Here is a 20,503-nt window from a genome sequence, read left to right as displayed (position 1 = left end):
TTTCTATTTAAATTCATTAAAAATTGATATTTTCTATAATTTCAAATTGAAATCTTTAAAGTTCATCTATTTATGAAAATTGTAAACGCAATTCTTTTGAAATCAAATTAATTTTGAAATTTTTAAGTAAAATTATTATTCATTAAATAATTTATAAGTAATAATATTATTATAGTTGCTCAAGAATTAAGTTACTTAAAAAGATATTATTATCAGAAATAGAAAAAATTGAAGGTTTTGTATTAGAATTCGTGGTAATATCCTAGTTTATGAGGCAAACAAAAAAGACACTGAAATTCAGAATTTTCTTATGAATTCTAAATATTAAATTTTTTCCAGTACTTTTAATAAAAATCCCTGACTTTTCCCTGAATTCCCTGACTTCCCTGATCCGTGGCAACCCTGATATTCAATAAATTTTTAATTAGATATTATTTTATCTCTATATTAAAAATCATTTCTTTGGCTGTCTCTATGAAAATAAGTAAATAATTTAAATATAATTATAAAATAATTATTTACATAATATACAAGTATTTTATATATTATTATATTTTAATATTATAATATTGTATTACCTATATAAATATATAATTTAAATTATATTTCAATTAAAAGTGATACCCAATATAGAATACTTTTAATGCTTCACTGTAAATTGTTATTTAATATTTTCACGCACATGAAATATTGAATTTAATACAAAACAATAATAATAATAAAAATAAATAAATGATTGGAAATCTTATCTGACAGATTACTCAGTGCAGACGTAGCAGTTGCAGCGCCTCTAATATCCATGGGAGCCGTTCTAGGTAAAACAACATATATGCAACTTATCATCATGGGAATAATTGAACTAATCATGTACACGGCAAACAAATACATCGGCGAACATCACTTGATGGTAAGCGTGTTTCCGACACCATCACTTCCATTATACACGTAGACGGGATAATAACAGTAGTTAACTCAACTAATTCCTCTAATTAAAATCACACATCGATATTTATATATATAAATTGTCATCTACTAAAATTTAATATTTAAATATATATACTTTTAAAATTAAATTAAAAAAAAAAAATTCTGTACAATACAGTCGAGATAATACAAAATAGTATAATATATATAGTATAATAATATAATAATACAATAAATATATAATAATATATATAATATATACAATATATATAATTTTATATAACATTAAAATAGATTATTAAATATAAATTTGAAAAAGGAGAATTTTTCAAATTCGAAACATTTTCCTATGCATCAGAAAGTTCTGAAAGCAATGAAAAAAAAATCGAAAAAGCTTCTAAAAGCACAAAAATTGAAGGATTATTGAGACATACATGGAAAATGCAAAAATAGTAAAAAAAATATATATTTTGCGCGATGAAAGTTGTTCGAAAATAGAAAAAATAATAATAAATAAAAATTGTACATTTCAGGCTGTTGATGCCGGTGACAGTATGTACGTTCACGTATTCGGAGCTTATTTTGGATTAGCAGTCAGTTTTGTTTTTGGAGTGAAGGATAAACCGAAAGAACATCACCTTGAAGGCTCCACTTACCAGTCAGACATTTTTGCAATGATTGGTAAAAAGATTTTTTTCGTATAAAATAAAACTCCAGGGATAAAAAAAATTTATTTTTGAAATATTCTATTATTATTATTTAACGAATTTTTATTTTTTGTGTTAAACAATCGTAGATTTATTTTAAAGTCTTTAATTACTGCAAGTAATTTTCATTGGAATTTGCAAATGAAAATTATTTTTCAAAAGTAATTTTACAGCACAATTATAATTATAATATATATTTGCTTTTTGTTAAAACCGTTTTCTTTAAAAATTATTTTGTATTTAGGCTTTTTACAAAACAAAATAATTATAATGTATAATTGAAATTATTATAATTTTCTATTTCTTGACTAAAAAGAATAATTAAGGTTTATACGTTCGTAATTAAAAATAATTAACTAATTAATTAAAATATATTAATAAAATATAAATATAATAAAATATATTACAAACAAAAATTCAACAATTATTTAAATATTTCAAAAATCTTATTTGTAACTCTTACGAACTTAAAAATATTTTTAATTCAATTTGTATTTCAACTAAATATTTTCAAAATTCAATTATTTTAAAAAACACAATTGAGAGTAAATTTTATTTTTCCAAAACTAAATTTTTCAGAATTTTTATTAAAAATATTCAAAACTTGAATAATTATTCAAAAAATTATTTTTCATCAATTTAAACTTTCAAAGCATTTTAGATTAATCCCTGAATTCTATACAATTATTTCCAAAAAATTGCAATTGTAACTTTTCTTGAGAATTGTTATAATTAAAATTAATTGCTAAATCAATTATTTTTGCAAAAATAATTTTATTTATTCATTAAATACTAACGTAATATTTATTTTATAATTTATTAAATTTTGTTGAATTTAACTATAGTTAAATTATTGAGAATAAATTCAATTGCACATTTCCAAAGTTTAATTGGAATCGTTAATTTCGAAAAGGGCTCAACTCTGAAAACCGTAAGTCATTTTCAAATGACGAATAATAGTGAAAATTACTCTTACGGTTTTCAGAGTTGAACACTTTTCGAAATTAACGATTCAATAATTAAATAACATCTAATTATTATTATTGTCAAGAATAGAACAAAATTAAAATTCTTTTTATAAATTCGTGGCAATTAAAAATGATTGAATGATTATAAATTTTGAAACTTTGAAATTTTTTATTACCTATTATTTAAAAATTTAGAGCTAATTTACAAGTAACTAATATTAATAATAGGTAATAATTGAATTACAAAATAGTAAGAATTTTTATTAATATTTCATTATTCAATTTAATTCAATTATTTTCAAAAGTGATAAACTTCTTCGCATAAATTTAATTATGTTCAAAAATTAAAAAAAAATTCTCATTAAAATTTCAATTATTTTTATAAATAATAAAATTCTTCTCCGAAATTCAATTATTTTCAAAAAATTTATTAAAATTCTTGGCAAAATTTTAATTATTTTCAAAAATTTTCCTTATTTGAATTATTTATAATATCTACTATTTTAATAAAATTTTCCAAAAGAATTCAATTATTTAAACAAAATATTAATAAAAATTTCACAGAAAGTCAATTCTGTACTTATCAATTTTTTATAAATTTCTTCGCACCAATTCGATTATTTTTAATTTTTTAATGAATTCAGAAAATTCCAAAAAAAATAGTTCTGAGATATTCAATTATTTCGAAAAATTTAAATAAACTTCATTTAAAAATTCTATTATTTAAAAAAATGTTGACAAAATTCTTTACAAGATTTAGTTAATAAAATTGCAATTTTAATAAAATTTTCCTATATAATTCAATTATTTTCAATACAATTTTTCTTAAGAATTCAATTATTTTCACAAATAATAAATTTTTTATGGAAATTCAATTATTTAAAAAAATTTGAATAAAATTCTTTATAAGAAATCAATTATTTTCATAAATAATAAAATTTTTCTCGAAAATTCAATTATTTAAAAAAATTTGAATAAAATTTTTCACAAGACATTAATTATTTTCATAAATAATATTTTTCTCCGGAATTCAATTATTATTTTCACAAATAAAATTCTTCACAGGAATTCAATTATTTAAAAAAAATTTTAATAAAATTTGTTGCAAGAATTCAATTATTTTTATAAATAACTAAACTTATCGTAGAATTTCAATTATTTTTTGGACAATTTTAAATGAAATGATAGAAAATTGGATTTATTCTTAAAATTTGTTTTTAAATTCGCCGAAAGATTTAAATTATTTTTAAAAATTTTTGATAAAATTCTTCATAGAAATTAAATTATTTAATAAATTTTTTGTACTTGTATTTAAATAATTGAATTCTCGAATAATTTACTAATAAAAATTGATTAAAAAAAGAATTTCTCTTAAAATTTTAAATTATATTTGAATATTAAAAGCATTATAACGTGAATTTTTAAAAATAATTGAATTTTGAAAAGGGTTAAAATTAATATCTTTGAAAATTTGAATTTATAGTTACAATATTAATTCTTATGATATAAAATAATGATTTTATTACTCTGTCATCTTAAATTTGTTATAAAACATGAAGGAATCGATCTCTTCATGTTTTATAATATTATTCACAAAAGTTATTGAATTTCAGAAGGTTTAAATTTGAAAATCTTAATTTCTATAGAAAAATAATAGGTAATGATTAAATATTTATTTAAAAAAGAAATTATTGATGTTTTCGAATAATTTTACAATTAAAGAAATTCGTAAATAAATTTTTTTGAACATTTTTTTGAAAATCTAATAATTTTTGAAGTGAATCAGAATAATCTTCAAGGTCAGGGAAAAAGTCAAAATTTTTTTCTGGAAATCAGGGAAAAACAAAATTAAATTTTTGTTGCAACCCTGATAATGTAATTCTGGAGGCCTTTTTTAATGAAATAATTGATTACTTAATTACTTCTCTTTTTCCTCAAGAAAGTTGAAAAAATAAAAATTAATTTACTCTTTTTTAAATGAAAATTGATAAAATATAAATTACTTTTCTGTTCCCTCAAGAAAGTTGAACAAATATAAATTAAATTTCTTTTTCATCAAAAGTGAATTGAAACAATATAAATTATTTTTCTTATTTTGTCCCAAGTTAGTTGAAAAAATGTAAATTATTTTACTGTTTTCTCCGCAAGAAAGTTTGAAAAAATATAAATTACTTTTCCTTTTTTCCCCAAGAAAATTGAAAAAATATAAATAATTTTTCTTTTTTCCTATAAAAAAAAAAAAAAAAAAAAAAAAAAAAAAAAAAAAAAAAATAGGAACGGTGTTTCTCTGGCTATTCTGGCCCTCCTTTAACAGCGCTTCTTTGAAAGGCGACGATCAGCAGCGCGCTATAATAAATACATTATTATCACTTACTGCAAGCTGTGTAATTGCATTTGCTGTGTCTGCTCTTGTTTCGAAAGAAAACAAGTTTAACATGGTCCATGTTCAGAATTCCACTCTGGCTGGTGGAGTTGCAATTGGTACAGCCGCTGGTATGAAATACTTTTTAAATGAATCGTAAACGAATTACGTTCAAACAATTCGCATTTTATTTGCAGTAAATAAGCTTTATTCGTGGATACAGGTATGATGTGCGAACCAATCGGAGCACTGGTCATTGGCTGCGCTGCTGGTGTGCTTAGCGTTTTAGGCTACAAATACCTCACGGTAATCAAATTATTACATTTTTATATATTTTTTTACATCCACAATATTCAGAAAATAAAAAATTTTTTTCTCCCTTCATTCATGCGGGAAAATTGTTTTTCCCTTCAATACAAAAATTTGACATTTTTTCAATTCAAAAAGCTTTATTAACTCAATGAAAGAGAAGAAAAAAAAATCAAAATTTCTATAAATCGGAAACAATTCTTTTTTTCTGGTTAATCAAGATATTGCTTTTTAAAAATGTTTATATCCACTCTGTAAAGTGCGTTATTAGCATTTCTTTTCCAATCCAAAAAAAAAAAAAAATTTAATCGTTTGAAAGCCAATAAACACTTTAATTGAAAAAAATAGAACAAAACTTTGTACTTATTTAATTTCACTTTAAAAAAATAATTACAAACTTTAAGCAATTATACTTTTATAATATTTATCATTGCAAGTTTGAATCGATTAATATAAAACGCAAAAAATATGACGTTTTCGTAGATTCGAAGTACAAAAAAGTCTAAAAAATCGTTTATTTTATTCAAATTTATCACAAATTGTTTATTTATTTACTTTTTAATTCAATTATTCGTACTTTTTTCTTTTTGTCATTCAATGAAATTTGACGAAATTTTCAATTTTCTGAAAATCTTTCAATTAATTATTTTAGAGAATTCAATTACCTTAAAAAAAATTCAATTAAAACTTTTCAAATACATAATTTTTTCAGAAATTCTAAATTGTTTATAAATTTAATTTTTTTAAATAAATATTAACATACTTATTGTTTTTTAGTTTTTCACAGAAATTAGAATTTTCAAAAAGTTTCAATTTCAAAAATTCAATTATTTTCCTAGAATTTTTATGACTATAATTATTAAATGTTTAATAATATTTTCAAATAAATATTTAAATTGTTATTGAACTCCAACATCAATGAAAATATTTATTTATTTATTTATTTCATGTGTATACGGGTAAAAATATTCTAAAATTTAAATTTGAAACCATTTGATGTTTAATTATTTTTAAATACTTTATTTATTTTTTATTAATAAAAATTTTTACTATAATAACTGACAAAATTCAATTTATTTCTAAAATTTCTAATTAATATTCTTCTCCATATCAATTATTCTTCATGGAAGTGTTTATTTGAAAATTTAATTTATAAAAAGACTACAAATTCAACTAAAATTAAATTCTTTTCTATTCAATTTTACGAAAATTCAATTATTTGACAATTTTTCAATTAAATACTTATTTATTCAAGAATTCAGCTATTAATTTCAAAAACACTTAAATTAAAATTTTTCATGAAATTAAGGTGTGGGAATTTTTTAATTATAGTTATTTAAAATTCAAGTTTTTTCAAAATTTTAATTTGGAACCTTTTAAATTTTAATTATTTCTACAATTTTCTGCTATAACTAGGGGAATGTAGTCAAGGTTGGCCTACTGTCTAGGTAGGCCACTCGCGTTTTTTTGTCAAGTTCACTAGCGCCACCTACGCGCATTTTTGTCGAAGCTTGTCTTAGTGAAACCTAACTTTTTGTTCAATTACATTTTCGGAAAATCGAAAATTGTGTTTTCTGTGACGTCGGTACAAAAAAAGCTCAAAAAAAGTTTTGTGCATAATGTGAAAAACCATTAATAAAAGATAAAAAACAAATTGAATCGTCAAGGCAAGTATGCAGAAAATTTGTGGGACTCATGGTTGAAAGGAAAACAAAGTAAAAAATCGAATCCCGAAACGTATTTCTTTTTGTTTACAACAATTCGGTAATGTTACTTACTGTCAAGGTCGGCCACTATGTGTTTAAAATGCGCAAAGTTGAGGACGAGCTACTTCATTTGCAAAAACTGCAATTCTGTATAACTCATAATATAATTGATCATCTTATTAATATTTTTATTTAATTTTATTAATATTTTAGTGCAAAACTTTTTTTTATTTATATTTATTTTTTTATATTGTTTATTGTTATTATTTTGTTATTTCATTAAGTTACAAACTGTAAACAATAAAGAATCAATTTTCCGTAACTCCAAACATGTTATTTTATTTTTTAACGATTAATGCCCTTTGAATTTTAAACATGGCCGACCTTGACTGTAATGGCTAACCTGGACTACAAATTTTTTTTTTTTTAAATCTTTATAACTTTTTCATTTTTAAACCTGTCAATTTACTTTGTACAGAAAAAATTTTCCTATTAAACAGGACTTTCCAACCATATACTTCAATTGTCCAAATTCATTTTTAAAAAAAAGTTATAAACAAAAGTCAAAAAGGTGGCCGACCTAGACTATGTTCCCCTATAATTATTTTCTAAATCAATTATTTTTCCGCATTTTTAATTAAAGTTATTTAAAATTCAAATTTTAAAAAATTTCAGTTTCAAGTCTTTCTAAATTTAATTATTTTTGAAAATTTAATGTAATTTCTCAAAAGTTCTACTGTAACTTTCAAAATTCAATTATTTCCTAAATCATCTATTTTTTAATAATTTTCAAAAAATCCCTCGAGAATTCAATTTATTTAAATAAAATAAAAAAGCTCAATTTTTTAAAAATAAAATTCTTCTCAAAATTAATAATTCTTCAGGAATTCAATTATTTATAAATAAAGAGTTTTGTTAACATAAAATTCTTCTCTAAATACATTATTTTTAACAATTTTCTGAAAAATCTTCTAGAATTGAATTATTTAAATAAAAAAGTTCAATTTTTTCAAAATAAAATTCTTCTCAAAGTCAATAATTCTTTAGGAATTCAATTATTTATAATAATATAGAAATTCAGTTTTATTAAAATCAAATTCTTCTCTAAATACATTAGTTTCAATAATTTGCTGAAAAATCTTTGAAAATTCAATTATTTAAATAAGAAATTCATTTTTCTAAAAACAAATTCTGCTCTAAATTAATTATTGTAATAAAATTTACAGAAAAATCTTATAGAAAATCCGAATATTTAAATCTAGAATTTAATTTTTTTAAATAAAATTCTTCTCTAAATGAATTATTTTTAACTAGTTTTCTGTAAATTCTTTCAGCATTTAATTATTTGAATACAAAAATTCGATTTTTTTAAAATTAGAACTTTGGTTTTTTTCAGTTTTTAAAGTGATAAAGAAAATTCAATTGCAATAGTTTAAGCTTTTGAATAATTTCAAAGGACATAGAAAACGTATGTGTTATTTATATTTAGTTATTGACAAAATTCATTTTAAAAAAATATTAAAAATAGTTTAATTTAAAAATAAATTTTGAAAATTCATAAAAATATATATTTTATACTCTAAAAAAGACTTGCAAAAAAAGTAAAACATTTACAAAAAAAAGACCTTACTATTGTTATTTTTCCCTCTATAATAATCAATATAAGTTGCAATTTATACAAAAAAAATTACATTTTATTGTAAAGAAAAGTAAAAAAAAAGTCGCATTTTATAAAAATAGTAAAAAAAAATCGAAAAATCCATATACTTTCCGACATCTACTCTAAAATGATAATATAATTATTATTTATTAATGAAAGTGAAATAAATAATATAACCAGCAAGGCATGTAAGTTACATACATAATGAAAATGTTAATTTGAAAATTTCCAGCCCTTAATCCAGAAGAAGCTGAGGATTCACGACACATGCGGAGTTCATAATCTACATGGAATGCCAGGAGTGTTGGCAGGAATTTTTGGTGCTTTAATGTCAGGAATTGCCTCGGAAGATGCCTACAATTACTCTCTCTATGAAGTATATAAATAATAATTAACCGTTAAAATATTCTTTTTCCCGTATAAGCGAAAAATTCCAATTATCTTACTAATTTATTTGCGCAGATTTTTCCAGCTCGCGCTCCCAGTGAGGAGGGAAAACTCGCGGAGATGAGAGACAATTACAATATATCACCGGGCCTGAATAGAACAGCTGGTCAACAAGCAGCTTATCAATTATTAGCCCTCGTGATATCAATCGTGTTTGCCATTATATCCGGATTAATCACTGGTAATTCATTATAATATTGTCAATTATCGAATATTACTATTCTAATAATTTAATTATTTATATGCAATTTAATTACAGGAACACAAAAAATATGTTCAAAAATTACGAAACAAATAGAATCAAAATTTTAATAATGATATTAAGTTTTTTTTTATTAAAATTAATTATTCAAAGTATAAATGAACTTATTAAATTTCAATTAAATTAATAATTGAAAACTATCTAATACGCAATTATATTAATATATTTTTATTCAATTCCATTTTCATTGAAAAATAAATAAATTAAATAAATCGATAATTAAAATAATTAATTTTAATAAAAATTAATATGTAATTGAAAATTGATTTTTGCATTAATATAATTATTATCAATTCAAATTTCATTGAAAAATTAAAAAATTAATAACAGTAAAGTTCATGTTTCGGTAATCTGTTCGCAGTTTGAAGTTAGTTGTTGTTTGCTTTTTTGTACCTTAAATTTTTGAATTTTTCTTTTCAAATATTTTCAATTTTAAAATTAATGTATTGAAAATCATTGAATTGATGGAAAGAATTTTATTTAAAAATTTGATAATAATAGAATTCCTTCAAATAATTTTATTATTTAGGAAAATAACTGAATTCTCGAGAAGAATTTTATTAAATTTTTTAAAAATTCTTGTTAAATTCTTTTGAAGAATTTCTTTGGATTTTTTTTAAACTAATGGAGTTTCTTTAATAATTTTAATTCAAAATTTTGAAAGCAATTGAATTTTGTGAAGAAGAATTTTATTAAATGTGAATTGAAAATTATTGAATTCTTGCGAAGAATTCTTCTACTTATAAAAATAATTAAATTGATCCGAAAGATTTTATTAAAATTTTAAAAAATTAATTAATATTATGTTAATATTTGAAAACTTAAATTCTTTCGGAGAATTCTATTAAAATTGTTTCGAAAATAATAATAATAGTCTCCATCCTTCGGTAAAAAAAATCAAAATTTTGAAAAAACGAATTTCTTAAAATTCAACATTTTTTCTTTTCTTTTATGGCATTTAGCTTAATTATTTTTGTGCTCTACAAAAACACTTTACTTATTTAATAGTCTCCATCCTTTGGTAAAAAATTCAAAATTATAAAAATTATCAAAATTTTGAAAAACCGAATTTCTTAAAATTCAACATTTTTTCTTCTCTTTTATGGCATTTAGCTTAATTATTTTTGGGCTCTACAAAAACACTTTACTTCATTAATAGTCTCCATCCTTTGGTAAAAAATTCAAAATTATTAAAAATTATAAAAATTTTTTTTTTTAAACTAATGGAGTTTCTTTAATAATTTTAATTTTTAATTGAAAATTTTGAAAGCAATTGAATTTTACGAAGAAGAATTTTATTAAAATTGTATTGAAAATAATTGAATTCTTGCGAAGAATTTTACTATTTATAAAAAAATAATTGGATTTTTACGAAGAATTTATTAAAATTTTAAAAATTAATTAATTTTATGTTAATATATGAAAATTTAAATTCTTTTGGGGAATTCTATCAAAATTGTTTTGAAAAGAATTGAATTTCTGCAAAGGATTTTATTATTATTTATAAAAGTAATTGTTTTATTGCGAAGAGTTTTACTATTTATAAAAATAATTGAAAAGTTTGGAAGTATTTATTAAAATTTTACAAAATAATTAAATTGTTTTAAAGAATTTTATAGAAATATTTAAAAATAATGAAATTTTTTCATGAAATTCAATTAAAGTTGTTTCGAAAATAATTGAATTTCTTTAAAGAATTTTATTACAATTAAATATATTCAAAATAATTGAATTCCTCACAGAATTTTATTATTTTTTGAAAATAATTGAATTCTTTCAATTTTTTTCACGAATATATTTAAAAATTGCATTGAAAGTAATTTAATTTTTGAAAATAATTCAATTCTCTCTTGTAATTTTATTTAAATTAGATTAAAAATTATTTAATTCCTGCAAAAAATTAGAGTATTTATAAAAATAGTTGAATAGTTTCGAAGAATTTATTAAAATTTTAGTAAATAATTGAAATTTTTGGAAATATTTAAAAATATTTGAATTTATTCGAGGAATTCAATTAAAATTGTTTTGAAAATAATTAAATTCCTGCAAAGAATTTTACTATTTATAAAAATAATTGAATTTTTTCGAAGGATTTAGTAAAATTTTAGAAAAAAATTGAATTTTTTCGAAATGTGTTAAAATTTTTTTTTAAAATCGAATTCTTCCGAGAAATTCAATTAAAATTGTTTTTAAAATAATTTAATTTTTGTAAAGATTTTACGATTAAAAAAAATAATTCAATTGTTTAGAAGGATTTATTAAAATTTTAGAAAATAATTGAATTCTTTCGTGAAATTGTATTAAAATTTTTGAAAATATGAACAGTAGTAATTAATTTTGTACTTAATAAGTGAACTTTTAAAAATCTTGTAAAAAATCTCCGTGAAAATACAATTTTTTTAAAAAATAATTGAATTATTTAAAAATCTTTTAAAAAAATTTAATTTAGGAATTCAATTATTTTCATAAACATTGAAATTTTCCCTGTCATTCAATTATTTTAAATACAATTTAAATTAAATTCCAAGGAAAATAAAATTGTTTTTAAACATTTTTTTATAAATTCTTCGAAAGAATTCAATAATATCAATAAATAGTACCTATGTATTTTCAAAAATGCATAACACAATATTTTCAACCAATTAAAAATACAAAACAATATAAAATAGATTTAGAAGAAAAAAAAATGTTTCAAATGAAAAATTCACACATTTTACAAGTGAACTTTTATAAATATATTATACAATAAAAACTGTTAATTCAAGACAATAAAAAATTAAATGTTATCAATAGTATAAAAAATTAATAGATAGCGAATGTTTTTAATTCTCATCCAGTTTATTTCAAATCGAAATTTTTGTATTTTTAAGAGTAAAATTCACATAAAAATTAACTATAGTTAAAAAATGAAAATGTTTTTATTCTCTTTCGACCTATTTTAAATAAAAATTTTTCAAATGTAAAGAAAAAACAAAAATACTGTAAAAATTTGTATATGATTGAAAATTGTTTTTTTTTAATCCTTAGGTTTAATTATTAGAACGTCATTTTGTGGAACGATAAAAGAGGATGAAAAATTCGACGACGCGGTGCATTGGGAATTGGAAGAAGAATCAATGAGCGAGGTTTCAAAACACTCAGATGGAATGCGAGATCAAATGCCAATGGGACACATTTGAAAATTAACTCGCATTTCCCCGTATTTCAAAATAACTTCCACATTACTCGTGTTGTAATAATAAATTCCCTGTTTTTAAAAAAAAAATGAAAAGCAAAAAAATGCCATTTCAAAATTTTTCATTTAGGAAAAAAAACGTAAAATTTCCTTCAAAAGAGAAGCATTTTTAAAAAGTTCTCTATTAATTAATATTTATCAATAAAAAATATTACTTAATCTATTTTAAATATTAATGTTAGTTTAGTTTAGATTAAAAAAACGATCAACGTACACATATCACTCTATTCATCGTTTAATAAAATGTACATTGTATATTAATTTATAAAAAGACGATTTATAACAACGTGTCGATAATTGTTAACAATCATTTATTTCATTATATATATAATTGGAAAAAAGTAGCTCAGTCTAAAGATACTATTTTCTTCTATTTTCATTGTGAAACTATAGACGTATGTAGAGACAATACATTTTAAAAAAATATTTAATAACTAGAAGCTTTAATTATTTCTAATTAAAAAGTTCAATATATAGGAGAAATATTCTGTAAACTAATAAACACGACAATTGAAAAAGTAACAAGTGTACTTGAACTTTTTAATCGACTTTTAACGAAATTTTCTATTTATATTAAATATTTAGTTATCAATTGATCTATTTAATAAATAAAACATTGGTATAAAATAACAAACAAAAAAAAATAATAATAATATTTAACCCCACGAAGCAAATCTTCCTATTAAATATATAAATTCCCTCCACGTATATAATAGAAGCAATAAATTCTTTTCTTTTTCTCTTATAATTACAGTAATTGAAACTGTTTTCGTAATTCTTAGCAATGATAAATAATGCGAATGTATTCAGTATTTATATAATGGAACATGATTTACTTCATCAGAGCGTGTACCACAGCCTTTGCATTTAACGATTTAAGGTCTGTATAGGTTTGACCAGTTCCAACAAAAACGATTGGCTGGCCAGTGATATATGTCATCGAAATAGCTGCACCAACCTAAAATAAAATTCATTTTCATAACATGAGAGTAATTTGAAATATTTTTTGTGAAAGTAATTTGTGACAAAATTTATAATTTATCAAAAATTGAAAATAATTTTTGGTTATTTAGATTATTAAAATGAGAATTAATACAATTATTTCAGGCTTCGGATCGATTTTAAGGATCAAAACAAAGTCGTCGATTCAAAGTACCTACAAAAAAAAATACAAAATAAAAAAATTGTAATACAATTTAGTAAAAGAAAAAAGCTATTTCAACAGTAAAAAATTAATTAACTCTAAAAATTACAACAACCATTTTTATTAAATACTAAAAATTAAAATTTTCAAAAAATTTTTAATTTAAAACTTCCTGAAATTTAATTATTATTAAAAATCGCTGCTGTAATTTCTCCAAAATCCAAATCAATTACTTTTAAAAATTATTAGAAAATACATGGAAAATTCAATTATTTAACTATAAAATTTCAATTTTTTGAAAATAAAATTCTTTTCTAATTCAATTATTTTTAATAATTTCCAGAAAATTCTTCGAGAATTAAATTATTTAAATAAATAATTCAATTTTTTTTTAAATAAAACTTTTCTTTAAATATATCAATTATTCAAGTATTTTTAATACTTTAAAGAAAATTATTCGATAATTCATTTAAACAAAAGGAACAACCAAATCAGGTTAAAACACGTATCTTATAAATTCAATTCTTTTCAATTCAATTATTTTCTAGAATTTTGTAATAAAAATTCATTTTTAAACCAATTATTCAATTATTTTCAATATTTTCATAAAAATTATTCAATTATTTTCAATTTAATATTACGAAATTTCGATTAATCAAAAGCTATTTAATTAAATAATAATATTTTCCAAAATTCAACCAATATAAAAAAAATTGTGAATTAAACTTTCTCAAAAATATCCATGATTTTTAATTAAAATCATTTAAAATTCAAATTTTCATAAATTTCAATTATTTTTTAGAATTTTTAACAAAAATTCTTCTCTAAATCAATTATTTAATTATGTTCACTCATTTTATGAAATTTATACAATAATTTAATTATAGAAAAGAGAAAACAAAATGCACTTTATAAAATAAAAATTCAATTGTTCTCAATTAAATTTTACGAAATTTCGATTATTCGAAAGCTTTTTAATTAAATAATAATGTATTCAAAAATTCAACTAATTTCCAAAAATTATGAATTTCTCAAAAATCTTAGTTCTCCATAATTTTTAATTCAAATCGTTAAAAATTCAAATTTTCAGAAATTTTTTGTTTGAAATCTTTTAACATATTTTTAATAGTTTTAACATATTTTTAATAATGTTAACTTTATTTTCTCATATTATTCAATGATTTTATGAAGTGCTTAGCAAAAATTCATATCTAATTTAATTCATTTTAAATAATTTTTAGAAAATTTTTCGAGAATTGAATTTTTTAAATACAAAATTTTATTTTTTTAAAAATAAAATTCTTCACTAAATCAATTATTTTTGTTTTCAGAAAATTTTTGGAGCATTCAATCAGTTAAAAACATTAATTTGTTGCAACATACGGAAAAGAAAAGTAAAAATAAGTCGCATTTTATGAAAATAAATAGAAAAAAGTAATAATTTTTTAAAATTAAATAATTTCGAAAATAGCATATTATCCGAGGTCAATTATTGAAATAAATTTTTAATAAATAATTTTAATAAAAAAAGGAAAAGTGTTCGAAGAGAAAACTTTTAATAATAAATTTTGTCACGAGTATAAGTTTTCAAAAGTAAATGAACTCTCTTTACCTTATCATCTATAGTATCAAATTTAGTCAGTACGATACCGTCGATAATATGAGGATTATTAGAACTGCTATAATCAGCTAAGGCTTGATTAAACTTGACCAATTGATCCACAGCTTCATTACCGACAAGCGCCTCTCCAACAAAAAGAACAAGGTCAGGATCATTAACTTTGATCAATTTGGTCAAAGCTCGCATCAAAGGTTCGTTGTCTTGCATTCTTCCAGCGGTATCAACTAAAACAACATCGAATCTCGATTCCTTTGCGAAACGAATCGCCTCCATTGCAATACCCGCCGCATCCTTTCCATATCCCTTCTCATAAAGTTGCACCATCGTTTGATTTCCATGCTTCTCCGCCGGATGTAGTGCATTCAAATGACGCATATGCGTTCTCAACTGCTCAACAGCTCCGGCTCTGAAAAAAGAGAGAAAAAACCCAAGAAAAATTAATAACCAATTAATATTAATAAATTAATTAATATTAATTAAACAATCACCTGAATGTATCGCAAGCGGCGATCAAAACACGGAAATTATTTTCAATCAGCCAGAAGCAAATTTTTGCTAAATTTGTTGACTTTCCAACTCCATTGACACCGCAGAATGCCATGACATAGGGTCGACTATTTTTCTTTGCTTCAAAAGCGTCACGTAAAATATCGACTCTTCGCTTTGGCGAGAGAATTTGCACGAGGGCATCGTTCAATGTTGCTTTCACTGTACTTGCAATACTCTCGAATGTACCAAGAACTTTGCCCTGGAGTTTTGTGGCAACTGAATCGCAGAGTTTACCCGCAATATCGGAAGCAACATTTTTTGAGATTAAATGATCTTTAAATTTATCAAGCGCTGGAAGCATATCTTCGTGCTTCAACGATTTATTTCCTACAAGACTCTTGAACATGGAGAACATTCCACTAGATTTCTTTTGTACTGTCGGTTTATTTACTTTCACTTCTTCCTCATCTTCATCATCCTCAATTTCCATTTCTGAATCACTGTCCACTTCTAGATCTTTAATTCCGCCCTTCATCATGCCAATTAGCTGAAAAAATTAATTATTAGTAATAAAAAATTAATAATTAATTATTATTATTATTCAAATTATTTTGTTATTTTCAAATTTGTTTTTTCGTTTTTGTTATTTTCAAATATCAACTTCAATTTTTTAATAATTTCAGATTCAAAAATTGAAAAATTTACCTATTAAAGTTCATAATTAATTATTATTGTTGTTTATTATTTTCAAAAATTTTAATAAAATTCTTCGCAGGAATTCGATTATTCTCAAAAGTTTGGATAAAATGTTTTAAAAGAATTGTATTAAAATTATGGGAAGAATTTAATTATTTCCAAAAATTTTTAATAAAATTCAATAATCAAATTTTTAACTACAATAATTAATAATAGAAACGATTATTTTAAAATGTTAAAAGAAATTCTTTGTAAAATTCAATTATTTTCAAAATTTTCGATTAAAATTATTTTTAAAAATTACATTACTTTTAACAAACTTAAAGAAATATTCTACACAGGAAATGAATTATTTACGAGAACTCTAACAAAATTATTCAAAAGAATTTAACTTTCTGTTATTAAATTTTAATAGTTATTATTAATTACAATTATTAACAAAGTCGATCATATGAAAAAAATTTAAGATATTCTTCGCAAGAATTCAATTATTCTCAAAAGTTCTGATAAATTGCTTTATAGGAATTCAATTATTTTCATAAATAATAAATTTCATCGCATGAATTCAATATTTTTATAAAATTTCTCAAAAGAATTTAATTATTTCCTAAAAAGTTTAATAAACTTCAATAATAAAATTACAATTATTAACAGAAGCGACTATTTTAAAAAGTTTTTTGTAAAATTCAATTGTTACTTGAATTGTTATTATTCGAATTATTAAAAAAAATACATTATTTTTTAACAAACCTAAAGAAATTCTACACGCGATTATTTTAATAAAATTTTTCAAAACGATTTAATTATTTTCATTATTAATAAAATTCTTCACTGGATTTTCATTATTTTAAACTCATTTTATCGTAAAAATTTAATTATTTAAAACAATTTTAATAAAATTCTTTATAAGAAAAAAATGTAATTAAATACTTGAAGAAAGTGTAATTGTCTTCATAAATAATACAATTTTTTCCAGAAATTCAATTATTTTGGTAAAATTCTTTATAACAATTCACTTACTTTCAATGAAATTTTAATTAAATTTCTAGAAGGAATTTAATATTTTCAATTTTTTTAATAAAATTCTTCATAAGTATTCAATGATTTTCAATAAGTAAATTTTAAAATTCAAAAAATTTCAAAAGAAAAATTATTAATAAAGATAGAAAACAAAAAAGCAAACAAAATCTAATCTAATCTAATTAATAATGAAAAATAATAATAATTAGAAACAATTATAATTAAAAATAATATTAATAAAAAATAATAATTAATAACTAAAAATATACAGTTTCCTTTTCTAAAAAATACGAGTCTTTTAATTAAATAAAATTCTTATTTACTGTCTTATCAGCTGGAACGTAATTATTTTCATCCTCCGGTTTGTCTCTAGTGCGTTCCAGGGAGGCGAGATCCTTTGTTGTACCACCCAATTCCCAAACACGAGGTTTTTTCCCTGCTTTCTCAGGTTTTGGACTTTTTCTGAAATTAATTTTTCATAAACATTATTTTTTTCCAAAACATTATTTAGGCTTAGAACTATTCTCGATAAAATTATCACTCACTGTTTGTCAGCTTTCTTTTTCTGCCCGGAAAACTTTTGAGCGAGTTTCATTCGATTCATTAACAAAACATCCTCAGAGTCATCTTCGCTTACATTTTGTACTGCTTTAGGAGATTCTACATGAGAAACTTCTGGTGTAACCACTGAAAGAAAATTACAATTAAATTGAATTACATTAAATAAGATTAGATTACAATTAAATTATATTACATATATTAAATTAAATATACAGGTATTTAATTTCAAAAAAAATATTGTACAAGTGTTAATGAGTAAAATCTAAGAAATAAAATTAATGAAAGCCGCTTTTAAAAAATCCAAAAACTACAAAATCTACAAAAAAAAGTAGATTCAAATTAACTTACTCGAATCATCATCAGTAGCATTGGTCCCTTTCTTCTTTTTACCTACAAAGCGTAAAAGAGCAGTTTCCCTCTCCATTAGTAATTTTCATTAGTACCAAAATTCCAATAATAATTATTATCAAGTAAATTTCCCGATAAATTAATAATTATGAAAAAAGATAAAATGCGCCAAAAAGAGAAGAATAAGCCACAAATTTAAACAGAATACCAAAAAATACCTTGTTTTTTATTTTCCTTGTCATCTTTTCGTTCAATCATACTAGCTACGGTTTTCTTTGACTTGAGACTTTCGTCAAAAGTTCGCATTTGTTTCGGTATTTTTGCCTGCGTTTTACCCCAATTTTCCGCAGAATGTAAAATACTCTCATAACTCTTTTTGAATTGATAATCAAAAAACCATTGGGAATTTTGTAATTCATTCTTGAAGCGATCACGAAATTCCAAATGAACATCATTCAAAAATTTATCCACATACGAGAGTTGAAGTATCTTCTGATAAGCAACGACAAATATTAATTCAAATTCATTATCCAACTTGTACTGAAGACGAAGCGATTCATGCTCGTAAGTATGATTTCCGGTACGTTCCTAAAAGAAATAAAAAAATTACTCTCTCTCTCTCTCCCTCAAGTTTTTTTCCAAATAAACTGGAAAAATTCCAATATTTCCAAAATTCAAACTAAAAGTACAAATGTAAACAATACAAAAATCCCCTTATTCGAAGAATTAATGAATAATATTAAAAAAATACGATGTTACAAATAAAAATATGCTTTCTAGGTGAATCACGTGTTTTAATGCATAATAAATATAAATAAACATTATTATCTAAACAAGCCTCATGGAGGAAAATGATGAAACTGATGATAAGAATAATTGGATTACGAAAAAAAACTTACATATTGAGCAATTCTTGCAAATTAGAGACTTTAGTCTCCTTTTAATTACATATATGTAAATCATAAATAATATTTACCATACTGTTGAAATTCAAGGTAATCATATGCTTACCTGCAGAATGACACTACGAATAAGTGCATTGACGCTGGGTGTAAAAATTTGCGATGTACTCTGAAAGCACCAGAGGACAATGCCTCCTTTGCTGAATATTGTAAAAAGATCGAGCATTGTTGCAAAACAAAAAAACAATACACTATTATTAAACGAATTAAAAACCTAACCTACAGCTGCACAGATTGTGACAGATGAGTCTCGTGTAAAATTTTGTACACGTCAGATTGACAAACATAACACGCGATCACCACGCTCGCCAACCTTTTAAATCCAAAGGCGGTCTTTTCAAATGTTTTCCACTAATACACTTTTTAAACATTGTTCACTAATCTCACTATAGTCACAAAATCGAAAAATTCCTCGATTTCATTAAAAAAATGTAAATAACAAACAGGTTATTTGTCTGGTTTACTACTTCGTGAGTATTTTAATTGGTATCTAAATTATAATATCTACCCAAATTTGTTACACAGAAAAATTTGTTGTATTTTACGCGTTTACGAAAATGCAGAAACATAAATTTATAATTTGTATATTAATAATATTAAGATTAGCATAATGAGTAATTAACAATTAATAATAACTAATAATGTAAACATGTAAATAACTTTGATGCGCAACTGAAGTATAAAGTCGCAATAGTTGCGCACTCGCATACCTTTAAAAAAATAAAGAAAATTGTAATTTCAACCGTGAGAAAAAGTAAAAAGACAAAGATAAACTCGGGAAGTATCTAAATGTTAAAAAAAGAAAGGTAAAATGTAATATTCATAAAGGATATTACATCCTTTAAGAAATGTCGTGGAAATGTCATTCATTGTCAGCTCACCTAACCTCAAAATTCAACATTAACAACTAAATAAACGTAAATAATTCAAGTAAAATAGTAAAAACAACACTCACAACAATATCCGGAATCTAAAACTAATGTGACGAGGAAAAAAATACTTAATTAATAAATATTTAGATAAAAAAATATCAACTAATAACAGGGTCTCGAAACCCTGAACATAATGACAAAAGTCTTCGG

General features: G+C 22.1%; 2 protein-coding genes and 1 long non-coding RNA gene across 7 annotated transcripts in view; 1 reads left to right on the top strand and 2 right to left on the bottom strand.

The window, feature by feature from the left end:
• LOC122500485 (ammonium transporter Rh type B-B) overlaps positions 1 to 12,675 on the top strand; it is a 50,915-nt gene extending 38,240 nt beyond the window's left edge. For all 4 annotated transcript variants that reach the window (XM_043609433.1, XM_043609432.1, XM_043609430.1 and 1 more), the window contains 7 exons: positions 757 to 907; positions 1,458 to 1,605; positions 4,874 to 5,092; positions 5,185 to 5,267; positions 8,869 to 9,012; positions 9,099 to 9,264; positions 12,373 to 12,675. In XM_043609433.1, coding sequence (XP_043465368.1) covers positions 757 to 907; positions 1,458 to 1,605; positions 4,874 to 5,092; positions 5,185 to 5,267; positions 8,869 to 9,012; positions 9,099 to 9,264; positions 12,373 to 12,524 — 1,063 coding nt within the window. In that variant the 3' untranslated portion in view covers positions 12,525 to 12,675. The remainder of the gene's footprint in view (positions 1 to 756; positions 908 to 1,457; positions 1,606 to 4,873; positions 5,093 to 5,184; positions 5,268 to 8,868; positions 9,013 to 9,098; positions 9,265 to 12,372) is intronic.
• LOC122500490 overlaps positions 1 to 20,503 on the bottom strand; it is an 85,567-nt gene that overhangs the window by 10,483 nt on the left and 54,581 nt on the right. The gene's annotated exons all lie outside the window — the stretch shown is intronic.
• Positions 13,323 to 19,672, bottom strand: LOC122500484 (signal recognition particle receptor subunit alpha homolog). 2 transcript variants are annotated; one of them, XM_043609428.1, is made up of 8 exons: positions 19,471 to 19,672; positions 18,678 to 19,047; positions 18,460 to 18,501; positions 18,096 to 18,237; positions 17,874 to 18,012; positions 15,834 to 16,381; positions 15,337 to 15,751; positions 13,323 to 13,538 (listed from the first exon to the last, which is right to left on the bottom strand). In XM_043609428.1, exons 1-8 carry the CDS (start codon positions 19,585 to 19,587, stop codon positions 13,413 to 13,415), a joined length of 1,899 nt encoding a protein of 632 aa, XP_043465363.1. In that variant the 5' UTR covers positions 19,588 to 19,672; the 3' UTR covers positions 13,323 to 13,412. The 2 variants fall into 2 exon arrangements, with proteins under 2 accessions (XP_043465363.1, XP_043465364.1); XM_043609429.1 differs by lacking the exon at positions 18,460 to 18,501.

The sequence above is a fragment of the Leptopilina heterotoma genome, unplaced genomic scaffold (assembly GCF_015476425.1).
Source record: "Leptopilina heterotoma isolate Lh14 unplaced genomic scaffold, ASM1547642v1 Lhet_187, whole genome shotgun sequence".
In the NCBI taxonomy this organism is placed as follows: Eukaryota; Metazoa; Arthropoda; class Insecta; order Hymenoptera; family Figitidae; genus Leptopilina; species Leptopilina heterotoma.
Note: the sequence above shows the minus strand (reverse complement) of the source record. Positions and strands in the feature narration are given on the sequence as shown.

What these genes read in the sequence shown, in the direction of transcription:
- LOC122500484 (XM_043609428.1), bottom strand. Translation starts at nt 19,587, where the DNA reads ATGCTCGATCTTTTTACAATATTCAGCAAAGGAGGCATTGTCCTCTGG. An exon ending in AAAAAGAAAGCTGACAAACA is followed by an intron (nt 18,013 to 18,095) that starts GTGAGTGATAAT and finishes AATTAATTTCAG; the next exon opens with AAAAAGTCCAAAACCTGAGA. An exon ending in GCCGCTTGCGATACATTCAG is followed by an intron (nt 15,752 to 15,833) that starts GTGATTGTTTAA and finishes CTCTTTTTTCAG; the next exon opens with AGCCGGAGCTGTTGAGCAGT.